General features: G+C 34.6%; 1 protein-coding gene across 1 annotated transcript; it reads right to left on the bottom strand.

Moving 5' to 3' along the window:
* Positions 1 to 9311: 9311 nt before the first annotated feature.
* On the bottom strand, positions 9312 to 12614 carry LOC108375229 (uncharacterized; the record flags this gene model as incomplete). Its single annotated transcript, XM_017631335.1, has 6 exons — positions 12544 to 12614; positions 12368 to 12477; positions 12105 to 12305; positions 10470 to 10949; positions 10231 to 10409; positions 9312 to 9445 (listed from the first exon to the last, which is right to left on the bottom strand). Coding segments are annotated over exons 1-6 (1138 nt in total), but the record flags the coding sequence as incomplete, so codon positions are not given.
* Positions 12615 to 13331: the final 717 nt, after the last annotated feature.

The raw sequence follows: 13331 nt of genomic DNA, 5'->3' as shown, positions 1-13331 counted from the left end.
TCCCCTAAAGTTTGGCACGTTACTTCTGGGACACCCTGTATACTTACATACATATGCGTGGGAAATGCATTTTCATTTGACTCCAAAACTATTGGGGCATATTCATAATTGAAATAAAGTCGACTCTGAAGTTAAAGTTTGTCAGCCCAAATAAGAAGATAGTCATTATAAGTATGGAATAGTATGTCCATGTGTAGGAACGTTATCAATAAATGTATGTATGTACACATATGTATGTTAGCACGTTATCAATGCTTAAATGATTTTGGAGTAGGTACATATGTGCATATTTACATATGTAGTGCATATGTAATTACATACATATGTACATACATTCGTATGCGCATGCGTGAGAAATAAAGCCATCTCTAAAGTTAGTTGTAGCTTTTGACAGATATTCCATTGAAAATTAAGTCAAAAAGATGTAACTAACTTTAGTGTCGACTTTATTTTGACTATGAATATGCCCCATTAATTTCAACAATAAAACAACTTTGAAGTTAAACAAGGGCATTGCATTAGTACGTTTTTTTGCCAATGTGACCATGTTTAAAGTGAATTTGTGAAAAAACTAAAGCAGCTAGAAAACTTCGGTTTGTTGCATCATATGTAAATAGCATAGCAGCTACCATAAGAATCGGTAAAAAAGAAAAAATCGATTTTTTCGACCAAAAGCCCATTTGAAATGCCGACGGCAAATCACCAACGAGTTTGCCAATTGCATGTGAACATAATTTTCATAAGGTTTGCAGTGAGAGCATACACTGGCACATACATATGTATGTATGTACCTTCGAACAAGAATTTTCATATAACTTAATACAATATATACAATTTTCATATTTTTTTTAATTAATAAAAAATATTAATATGAATTTTTACCAATTTTTTTCAACTAACATGCCTTTTCTACCTACTATATATGTACATACATTATGTATATGTACCAGGGTTGTTGCGAATATTCGCATTCGCATTCGCAACCGTGGAGCTTCTGCATTAATTTTAACATTCGCATTCGCAATAATCAATGCGGAGCTTTTGCGAATGCGAATATTTTGCAAGTGGGCCGATAAAACGTATATATGGCAAAACAAAAAAAAACATACATATTGTAGCCAATATCTTTGCCTGTGGTCGTAGGAGTATTTGTGTAACAAAACTGGTCAAATGTCATATTTATCAACTTTGATAAAAATGTCTTTAAAATATTATTTCTTAAGCTATATCACCGAGCTATCAATGGGCAGCCATAAAAGTGTCCACTTCTACTTGACCTTTGACGTACGTCAAAGAGAACATAGTCCTTTTAATAATATTTTTTTTGTGCTTTAAATACCTGCTTTGGCTTCTTTCTTTANGCATTAATTTTAACATTCGCATTCGCAATAATCAATGCGGAGCTTTTGCGAATGCGAATATTTTGCAAGTGGGCCGATAAAACGTATATATGGCAAAACAAAAAAAAACATACATATTGTAGCCAATATCTTTGCCTGTGGTCGTAGGAGTATTTGTGTAACAAAACTGGTCAAATGTCATATTTATCAACTTTGATAAAAATGTCTTTAAAATATTATTTCTTAAGCTATATCACCGAGCTATCAATGGGCAGCCATAAAAGTGTCCACTTCTACTTGACCTTTGACGTACGTCAAAGAGAACATAGTCCTTTTAATAATATTTTTTTTGTGCTTTAAATACCTGCTTTGGCTTCTTTCTTTATTATGATTTTTTTGGACAAATCTTAAAAAAAACTACTAGACACAAAAGAAGAAAGTGTGCACTGTAATTCTTAACAAAATTTTCGTGATTTGCTTTTCATGATTTGCGTCTGACTCGGGAGTCGGTCGGATGTGTTTGTGAAAATAAATATGTGTTAGTTACACCAACATGACTCCCGGCATGACTCTGAATGATTCAACTGTGTGTAGTCGAAGGCGAGTGAACACGTACACAACTGACTCGAATAATTTCAAATGGGGCTCTTTGGGGAATTCATTTTTAGCAAAAATTTTAAAAATAGTAGTTTTGTTTACTTGTTGGATAATATTTTTTTCATACGGATATACATTGAATCCTTGGCTAAAAACTTCTGTGGTAAAACTGCCCCTTCTTTGCTATTTCAAGTCAATGAGTAAGCTCCTTCAATAGGGATTTCCAGTAGAAATGATCAACGTCTAGAATCGATGCTCAAATAATTAAAAAGCTATAGGTCTGACCTTTAATTAGATAAGAACTACGTAAATATCTGTTATTCAAATGCTTATAAAAAAACGGGGTGCTTAAAAAAAATTATTAAAAAATAAACAATATTCTGATCCGATTCGGCTGGCAGCCACGACTTTGAAAATAGAATTTTGTTCAAGAATAACAATTTATTTTCCATATCCACCTATTTAGCTCGCTATAAGCACACATTTTTCAAAGCAGTCGAAGAAGAAAGTATTAAGAATGTATTACAAAAACTAAATCGAAAAGTGCTGATAAAGTTAAAGGTTCTCCAAATTCTGAAACAACATGACATATGTATCTGGTTTGGCTTGCAAGCGCTGTTTAAACAACGATCTCGCCATTATGCTAGATTCTAATTGTTTTTTGAAAATACATGACATCCGCATTCGCATCCGCATCCGCGGATGTTAGCTGTTGGACATTCGCATCCGCGGATGTCTAAAATTCTATATCCGCAACATCCCTAATATGTACATATACATATCACAGCTTGCGAGTGACGAAAGCGGCCACAGTAGCATGCTGATCACGGCTTGCGAGTGACGAAAGTGGCCACAGTAGCATACTGAAATGACTCGCTTATATATGCATGAGATTTGGAAGTTTTTATCCAGACGTCCAATCGACATGTTTGGGATATCGGTGGAAAGCTCTTGTAGAGTGTGTCCAGAAAATGTATTCAAGTTTCGTAAAGGATTATGCGAATTCTTAAAAATTAGGCTAAAGTGTAGCGAATCAAAAAACGTTTTTTTGCTTTTGACGGTTTAAGGGGGTATGATGGTACACCAAAGATATTTAGTGTTTTTCTATTGGTCAATACCTTTCCAGCGACACCTTATATATTAAGTTCCGGCTACTAGTTGGAAAGATATAGAGGTAAGTGTGTTTTGGTTCGTGTCTCCACTATGAGATGCTTTGGTATCAGAGCTGGGCGATCGATTGCGTCTAGGATTACGATTACTTTAATCGCAATTTCAAAAATGTTTAAATTAGGATTGCGGTAATCGTACATTAAAGGCACTAAGATTACGATTACATTAATCGTAATTTTAACTTTTTTTAAATTACAATTACTGTAATCGTAATTTTAACTTTTTTTAAATTACGATTACTGTAATCGTAATCTAAGTTCGGTCGATGAAGGATTACTGTAATCGCAATCTTGTTTTTTAGCTTGTTGGGATTACTGCAATCCTAATCGTTTGGTAATCGTAATTCTTATCGCCCAACTCTGTTTGGTATGTATTTGCGTCTGAACGTACCTTCATTTAATTTTTATTCAAACTTTCAGGAATTAAAGTACAAAAAAAACTAAGAAGGTTTTGTTCCAGGATATTTTGATTCGTATGCCTTTGTGGGCGTGGCTGCTGCCTGAATTTCGAAAAAAGGCAGTTTTTTAAACTACCACTGAGGCCGCACTACTCAATCCATGTCATTGATGTGAATATCAGTACAAGGGCCTTAAAACAAGATATCTAATGCTGTCTTTTGTGTTTATGAAATATAAATATGCCATAACGTTATCGCCTGAAAACTAAAAATCGGGCTGCTGAAAATATACATTTCGGGCACTTTCTCAAAAACTGGTCAGTCGATTTTGTTCTGTGTTCCTCAAGTCTAGTCCAAAACCTTAGCTTTCATTTACTATATATTGCTTATATCTGGGAAAACTCTTGTTGTGGAGATATTGCGATTCAAATTGAAAAAATGTCGCCCCAAAAAGGGTAAAATGGCTAAAAATCAACATATTCGTCTAATTTTGTTACTTTAAGATATAAAAATAACATACCCAGTTCCTCGAAAAAAGTGCCCAATCCCCGATTGCCATTNTTGTGGAGATATTGCGATTCAAATTGAAAAAATGTCGCCCCAAAAAGGGTAAAATGGCTAAAAATCAACATATTCGTCTAATTTTGTTACTTTAAGATATAAAAATAACATACCCAGTTCCTCGAAAAAAGTGCCCAATCCCCGATTGCCATTTGCAAATCGGGGAATTTCCCGCGAGTTGGCAAGTTGAAGGATGCAGCTGTGCTAATCACTTCGTACATGTCTTGGAAACCACAATTTGCGTGTACTTTAGAGTTTGTTTCTGTCATATACCGAAATTGTAACATTTTCCCCATTTTAATTGTGGGTATGTACATAGTATTTAACTATGCTACGTGGGTTTATCACCCGCACTTAACCTACCTGGGAAGACGCATACAATAGTACCTACATTTGTACATAATTATGTATGTATGAATGCATTTAGCTCACTCAATGTGCCGCTACTACTTACATACATATGTATGTATGTATATATTGCCACTGACCAAAACTACTTGAGAAAAAAGCATTAGTTTAATAGCACGAGTGCAACACCGTACACGTGGTAGAAGTAAAACTTCTTAAAAAAAGCACATGTGTGCGCCCCACAACCGCTAGAAATCTTAACAAAAATAAACCACGAGACAATCAGACGAATACAGTTGTTTATTGTATCCAAAGTTGGTAGCAAGTTGAAAAGTTTTTATCATTTCTCATAATTTTTTTTTATTCTTTATTTAATATAATAATACAAAGATATGATCATTCTTTTTTGCTTTATTCCCTATTCGAAAAATTATATGTTTCAATGGACACATCGATTTAAATACATCATTTAGATTTGGATACCATTTTTAGCACTTTATTTTAGAAAAAATAAGACATTTATATTATTGTTTGTATTGTCGTCGATTTTAAATTTGCTAACCCAAAATAATTGATAAAACACCTTTGTGGTAAAATTTTTTAGTGACGAAAGCTGAACTAGAAACACAAAATTTATGATATTAATTTCGTGACGAAAATTATACGAATTTTTTAGCTGCCTTGGAAACGTATGAAAAATCTTTTTTATTTATTCGGAACGTTGCAAAATTGCGTCTACTGCTAGAAACACAAAATAAAAAACAGAAGTTTTGCAACGATTCGTATCAATAAAAAAGATTTTTCATACGTTTCCAAGGCAGCTAAAAAATTCGTATAATTTTCGTCACGAAATTGATATCATAAATTTTGTATTTCTAGTTCAGCTTTCGTTACTCGAAAATTTTACCTCAAAGACATGTTTTATTTGATACTAAATACTCCTACGATACCTCAAACATGTCGATTAGACGTCTGGATAAAAACTTCCAAATCTCGTGCTTATATAAGCGAGTCGTTTCAGCATACTCTGTGGCTGCTTTCGTCCCTCGCGCACACTGCCGTGCGCTGTGATAAAAATAAATAAATTAAAAGTTAAATTATATGAATTGTTCTTTTATATTTGGATGACCATTTGTTAAATATAATTTATTGAGCAGTTAATATTGCTTTAAGGACATAAAAAATCCAAAAACTCAAAAATCATGTGTTCAAGTTCGCCTCTTGTACGAGTATTTAGTATCAAATAAAACATCTCTTTGAGGTAAAATTTTCGAGTAACGAAAGCTGAACTAGAAGTACAAAATTTATGATATCAATTTCGTGACGAAAATTATACGCATTTTTTAGCTGCCTTGGAAACGTACGAAAAATCTTTTTTATTTATTCGTCTAACTAATTCGACGTCTAATCGACATGTTTGAGGTATCGTTGGAAAGGTCTTGCAGAGTGTGTCCAGAAAATATATTACAGCTTCATAAACGAATAACCGGATTCTTAAAAATTACCCTAAAGTGTTGCGAAACAAAAAAAAGTTGTTTTTGCTTTTGCCGGTTTAACGGGATAAGTAAGTACACCCGACATATTTAGTGTTATTCTATAGGTCAATACCTTTCCAACGATACCTTATATATTGAGTTCCGGCTACTAGTTGGAAAGATATAGAGCTAAATTGGTTTTGGTTCGTGTCTCCACTACGAGATGCTTTGCGATTTGTGTAGCGTCTGTACGTACCGTCATTTAATTTTTTTCAAACTTTCAGGAATTAAAGTACATAAAAACTAAGAAGGTTTTGTTCCAGGATATTTCGATTCGTGTGCCGTTGTGAGCGTGGCTGGTGTCTGAAATTCGAAAAAAGGCAATTTTTTAAACTATCGCTGAGGCCGCACTACTCATTCCATACCATTGATGTGGATATTAGTAGAAGGGCATTAAAACAAGCTATCTAACGCTGTCATTTGCGTTTATGAAATATAAATATGTCATAACGTTATCGCCTGAAAACTAAAAATTGGTCTGCTGAAAATACAGATTTCGATTTTATTCTACGTTTCCTGAAGCCTAGCCCAAAACCCTAGCTTTCATTTGCTATATAACTTGTGTCTGGGAAAACTCCTGTTGTGGAGATATTTCGATTCAAATGGAAAAAAGTCGCTCCAAATAGCGTCAAATGGTTAAAATTTAACATATTCGTCTATTTGATTTCTTTAAGTTATCAACATAACATATACCCAATTATCCGCAAAAAACTGTCCAATCCCCGATTGTCACCTAAACCGAAATTCCCTGCAAATCCGGGGAGTTTCCCTCAAGCTGACTTCCCTGCACGCAATACATAATTTGTAGGCTATGTATGTCGCTTTCTGATTCTTGTAGAAACCTTTTTTTATTTTTTCTGGTTTCTTTTCACTTCGTACATATCTTGGAAACCCCAAATTTATTTATTTATTTATTCATTTCAGTCTTTGAAACAGAATTTCTTACAGACATTGATTAAATTTAGAGTAGTTAAACAGTTTCAATAAACTTAATTTAAATCAATAAAGGCTATCGTTGAAATTTATTAGCGCAGAGTGTTTGTTACAATGGCGAATAATTCTCGCTATCGGTTCGTTGTACGAGTATAGCGACTTATGCGAACCTTCAACGAACATTTTAGGATTTCTGAGATTAATATTAGATTCCTGAATTTGAAAAAGATTAGATATCTCTGAGCAGACAACGCTTCCAGATAGAATATTGTGTGCAAATATCAGCGACAAATACGACCTCCTGTCAGCTAAAGATTGGAGGCCAAGGAGTTTCCTCCTCGAGGTGTATTCTGGAATATCGTGGCCGTTGAAAAATTTTTTCACAGCCAATCTGGTAAATTTCCTTTGAATTTTCTTTATTCTGTCAGAGTGCTTTGCATAGTATGGGTTCCATATTAGCGCCCCATATTCTAAATATTCCGAACCAGAGCGATATAAAGTGCTTTAAGAGTCATAGGGTCCTTAAAATTTTTAGTGTTCCTCATTATGAATCCCACCATCGTGTAGGCTTTAGACGAGACTAAATCAATGTGTTTTTAAAAAGTAAGTTTCGTGTCAAAAATAATTCCCAAATCCTTAATTTCGGATTTACGCAATAAATCAACACCATTTAGGGAATAGCTGAAAATCCTGACAGATGCGCGACGGGTATATGAGACAATGCAACACTTACTGATGTTGAGACTTAGATTATTGATGGTACACCAATTCAAAAATGCTTTTAAATCATACTAAAGTTTTTTACAATCCAGCAGGCAGTTGATATTGAGGAATATTTTAACATCGTCTGCAAACATTAAGCATTTCGACGATATGATATGCGACGGTAGATCGTTAATAAAAAGTAAAAATAATAAAGGGCCTATGTGAGTTCCTTGAGGAATACCCGATGTAGCATTGACTTCAATGTTGGAGTTGGATGAATGAGTGAAATATGCAGAAAGTACGAAAACGCAAAACCAGCAAGAAGCTGCTAGTTTTATGAAGAGCTGATTAATTTGTTATTTTCCGATGCAATGTTCTTAGAAAACTAGTATTTTCCATCTTATTATATATTTAAAAGGTTTATTTTGTCAATTGCAAAGAGTTGCAAGAGAGAGTTGCTTTTAGAGAAAAGCACCACAAACAATTATTTTGTTAATGTGAATTACATTAAGCATCATGCCATCTGCTGTTTTTTTTACTAGAAAATAGTTGCTGGTAAAAATTTGTCCAGTAAAAATCCAGTAAAACTTGCAAGTTTAGTTGTCATTTTTGCTTTCTCAATTTCCCCTCTTTTGCTAGTTTCCTGCAAGTTTTTGCGTACGAAAACGACATCCAGTAAAAAACCATTAAAATTAGTACTGGATTTACTGGATAGTGCGTACGCGAACAGGGCTAATATTGGCTTACTCTCCGAAATTTGGTTACTGGCAAGTTACTGGATATTTTTTTGCTGGAGAATACGAAAACACAACTAGTCTCGTAGTGATGTCGCAATCCTAATCTCGTTGGATTTCGTTCGGATACAACCTGAATTTTGGTAGTATAATGAAAATGACTTTGAGCTAGAAGAAGTAATAGAGAGTGGGCTATCTCTAAGCCTGCTATGTCTTTCTCCCCTTCTTTTTGAAAAAACTGGAATGGTCGAACATTGATATTTGTTGTCTATAACTTTGCGTTCAACACATCATTATAAAAACAAGGAGAGACGCCAAGTTTGAAGTTTATGCTTCTTATACTAGGTTCACATATAAGTAGATTATCCTCATTTTCGAGCTTAACACCCTAATCTGTAATTATAACAAGAGATTAGCCATATAAAATTCGTCCCTTGTTAATCTGTAATTATAAAATAATCTCAGATTTAACCGATAACTTTTCGGTGTCCATCCTAGTTTTATCGATTGTTTTGCGAAAGAGAGGAGAAATGCCAAATGTAAAAGTAAACAAAAATGTACGCTAGCAAGTAAAAGAGGTTTGTAAAGGTATTTCTAATAAAATGTTAAGTTAAAATATATTTATATTGCTTATTATAGCAGAAAAACGTGATCACGGTGGCACAGAGAAGAAACATAACTTTTCCTTGAGATGTGAGAATAACAAGCACAACAAATTTGACTGCTAATAATCTGAGATTTGCCTGTGTAAACGGGGCGATTAAAAAACGAGCTTTGATTGAGATAATATTGATATGTGAACATAGTTTTAATTCATTTATATTTGCATCTTTCTTCACTAGCGTAAAGCACGACAAGTGAGTTCTACTGCTTCCAGTGTGCTTTGTAACGTAAGAGATAATATCATCTTCTTTAACGGTGTTTTAAAACGAAGAGAGGTGGATCCATCTTTTCTTGGCGACTACGTCGACCTCAGAGTTATCATTCTTACCAACACAAACGGTAGCGCGTGTTATTTTCACTTTCCCGTTTTGTGTATTTCTCCCCTCATTGGATGCAGCATCGAAGGTGTTTGCCGGTGAGAGTGCGTTCGCATTAACATTGGCATTAGTTGCGATCCTCTGACTATTGAGAGGACAAAAAAGAGAGTAAATACGGTTCTCTCTCTGTTAGAAGTTACCAGTTTTAGTCCGAGAATTTTTTGCTGGTAAATTCTGGTAAATGTGTCAAACGATCAGCTGTAGTGTGTTTGGCAACCAAATTGTAAACAAAAGAAAAGTGCACTCTGCTAATTCATGTTGAAAAGTATTTAATTACTTGTTCTAATGAATTTGAAAGTATTTTTCGTTATTTACATGTGTGAGCTGAGTGTGTTTACATACAAAATAAGCAAAAATTTACAACCAAAATTTGGAGGTTATGTTGAAGTTGACAGAAGTTACCATTTTTACTAGAAAGCGAACCCGTACTTTTCAATGTTACTCTCTCGCTCTGAGCAATAGGAACTATTGTACCAGGCGTAGCTGGAGGTTTGTTAACAGCGCGAGAGGCAGCAGCAGCGTAGGTACTAGCCGACATGAGGACGTTGGTATTTCCAGAAATAGCAGCAGTGGACATGATAGTGTTGGTGTTTGCACAACTAACATTGGCAGTAACAGTAGGAGAAGCATTGGTCGTAGTAGTAGAAGTGTTAGTATAAATAACAGAAGCAGCATTAGAATCAGTTTTGGTACGCAATGCATTAGTGACAGGTTTGTTTACACCACTATCTAGAGGTCGGAAACTATCGATAGTGAGCACCATCGATAGTGACCGATAGTTTTTGTCATACTATCGATAAACTATCGATAGTTTTCGATAGTGGAAAGAAATAAAAACAGAAATATATAACTTGAAATTATGCAAGTAACCAATCATTTTTATTTAAAAATATTATCATATCCACATGCTTTGGCTTTAGTATAGATCTACGATCTGTTATTATTAGGCCAGCTTTGCTAAATATTCTTTCTGAGTCTACTGACGTTGCTGGGGTGCAAAAATATTTTGGTAGGACGTTCTTCACTGGATTTAGGACATCAGTTGAAACCTGTGAAAAAAAAAACTAGTACAAAATGCGAAATTGAATTGCTGCATGAGATATGCTTACCTTCCAAGCAAGAAGTGGATCAGTATCCTTTGATACATTTCGTTGTTCAAAATATTGTCGTAGTGTAATAATTGCATCTGCCCGACTCGATACTCTTTTTCCTTCCAGTCTCTTCTCCACAAAATCAAAAAACGAAGATTCGTCCTGCCGGTTTTTTTGTAATTCAGTAAAATTTTCGTTTCTCTGATCCGTTGCAATTAACGCTGCAATTTCTTTCTCAAGATTTTTGCTAGCTTCATTGGCATTTGTGGTTGACTGGAAACCCTCTTTCTTGAAACGAGGGTCTAATATCGTTCCCATTCTTGTTAATGTTCGCAACTCATAAGGCGCTAAACGTTTGCGAACGGAGGCTAGCAAAATCGAGCAAAGTGCGCTAGCCTCTGATGTTGTTAAACTCCCTTGCATTGTATTAAGTTTTTCGAATATTCCAAAGGACATTAGGATTATTAGAGATATAGTAACGTAATTAACTCCGGAAATCTGTAAAAATTACAAGACGTGGTTTAACAATACCCAACATGAATTTCTGTGGCTTTAAAAAAAACTTGCATTAAATTAGTTTTTATAAGTATTTAATAAGTATAATATCAAACTTATTTTAACTTTTCCACAAAAAAGTAAACATTTTACAAGTATTGCCAGCGCATATTTAAAATTATTCTTACAGTGTGATGCAAATGTTTGCGAAAACACTTATAATTAGGGGTATGAATATATATTGCAACTAATTAAAAATAAGCGCTCATTTATAAATAAACACACCGGTTCAGTTGCGTCTTGAAAAAGTTTTAGCAAATCGACCACCTCACGTAAAACATTGATTTCATAGGCGGACAGTGGTACTGGAGCCTTCACTGTTGACAATAGAACTTGCGATATTGCATCATTTGTTTCTATGATTCTCTTAAACATAAAGTCGGTGCTATTCCATCTAGTTGGAACTTCTTGCAATAAGCTATAAGGGCAATTTATTTTCTGCTCGATTTTAAATTTTTCATATGCTATCGTACTGAACTTGAAAAAGGATACAATGTGTCTGCACTTTTTTCGTAAGTCGGATAGTTCATTGCTTTGTGACAAACCGTCTTGCACTACTAAATTTAATGTATGTGCATAGCAACCAAGATGTGTTTTTTTTTAGTAGAGCACACGCATTGATCATCGAATTGGCATTGTCTGTAACAATGCAACGAACTTTTTGAAAAATCTCCCAATCATCCAATACGCTTTGTATGGAATTCGCTATATTTGTGGCTTTATGATTGGTGGAATCATCGAGTTTTTTGGTTGACAACACGGATGACTTGATCTCAAAATCCACAAGAAAGTGGCATGTAAGGGTTAGATAACACTCATTCGCTACAGATGTCCAAGCGTCGCAAGTGATGCTGACATGTTCAATATCAGCCAAGGTAACTTTCAATTTTTCCTTAGAAAGGTCGTACTGTTTTTTTAATAATATATCACGCAATGTTTTCGAGCTTGGCAACACATAGCGTGGATCTGAAACCCGAACGAAGCTTCTGAAGTCTTCGTCATGCACAATGTTATTAATCTGGTCAATGCGTAGTCGATATCCTTTTTTCTTTTTGAATCATTTTCATATTCAATAGCTCGACTAAAATAAGACGCAACTGCTCTTATGCTGGACTGGCGACTGCTTGAACTGGTATAGAAGTTAACATCTGAATTCTCTTCGTTTTCCTCGCAGTTAGGATGAAACCTAGTTAAGTGGTCACGCAGGTTGCTTGTGTTCCCACTGGTTTTATACACCTTTCCACATTTAACGCATTTCGCTAATTTTTTATCCTGCGATCTAACAAAGTATTTCCATACCTGAAAGCATAATAAATAATAAGGAAATAGTTATTACATTAAGTAATATATAATGTTTATACTTTAGAAAAGCCTTTTTTGCGTTTAGTGCCGCCGTTGCTAGAGTGTGTGACTGCAACGCATTCATCGGAATCGGTTGCACTATTTTCAACAGAAACTTGGACTTCTGCCTCTGAAAAATGATAAAACAAATTTGAGTGGATTGTAATTAACATTTCTAGTTTATAATCATAATTACCATTTCTTCCCTTTTCAATCAGATATTTGTTCATATTTACTCTTTTTTTTGCAGCAAACACAAATGGCGCAGTCAATTTCATAGCGTCTATTGAATTTGACATATATAAAAGTGCAGACAATCAGTAGCGAATTAGAGCATGAAAGCGAATAGACAAAGTATGATAGTGAAGAAAACAAATTTAAAACTATCGATAGTAAGGAAAACTATCGATGGCATCCCGATAGTCGAAAACCATCGATAGTATCGATAGTGCCATCGATAGTTTCAGACCTCTACCACTAGCGTTGATTATGTTGAGCTTAGTATACATAACTGTTGACAGCGCTGCAAAGATTTTTAATTTCGGCATTCAGTTGTACAATTAGTCTGTTCCTTTGAACTTCGGACTAAAACCTGTGGAACTGTCAAACTACAATTTTACGCTCTCAAATGAGAGTAAAAGGAGAACAGATGCAGAAGTGCATAGGAACGCAAAAAGCACTATTTCCTGTAAAAACGTCAGACGGTTTGTTTACATGTCATTGGTACTACACTGATTTGGCTGAAATATCACTAAATAATTATTAAAATCTATACATATTCAAATATTTCGTTGTTTACTTCCATTTTTTATCAAATATAAGGTTCTTTGCTTTCACCGCTTTCTGTTTTTGATTGCACATGTAAATCAGCTGATCGTTTGACACTTTTCATGAACTTACAGGAAAAAAACCTCCGGACTAAATCCTGTAACTTCTGACTAGGAACAGTTGCTCAGTTACTCTCTCAAATGTGTTCCCACTTAC

Source organism: Rhagoletis zephyria, unplaced genomic scaffold (assembly GCF_001687245.7).
Source record: "Rhagoletis zephyria isolate East Lansing unplaced genomic scaffold, Rhagoletis_zephyria_1.1 Rzeph_scaffold_08648, whole genome shotgun sequence".
Lineage (NCBI taxonomy): Eukaryota > Metazoa > Arthropoda > Insecta > Diptera > Tephritidae > Rhagoletis > Rhagoletis zephyria.
The sequence above is the reverse complement of the archived record's forward strand: the minus strand, read 5'-3'. Positions and strand labels throughout refer to the sequence as shown.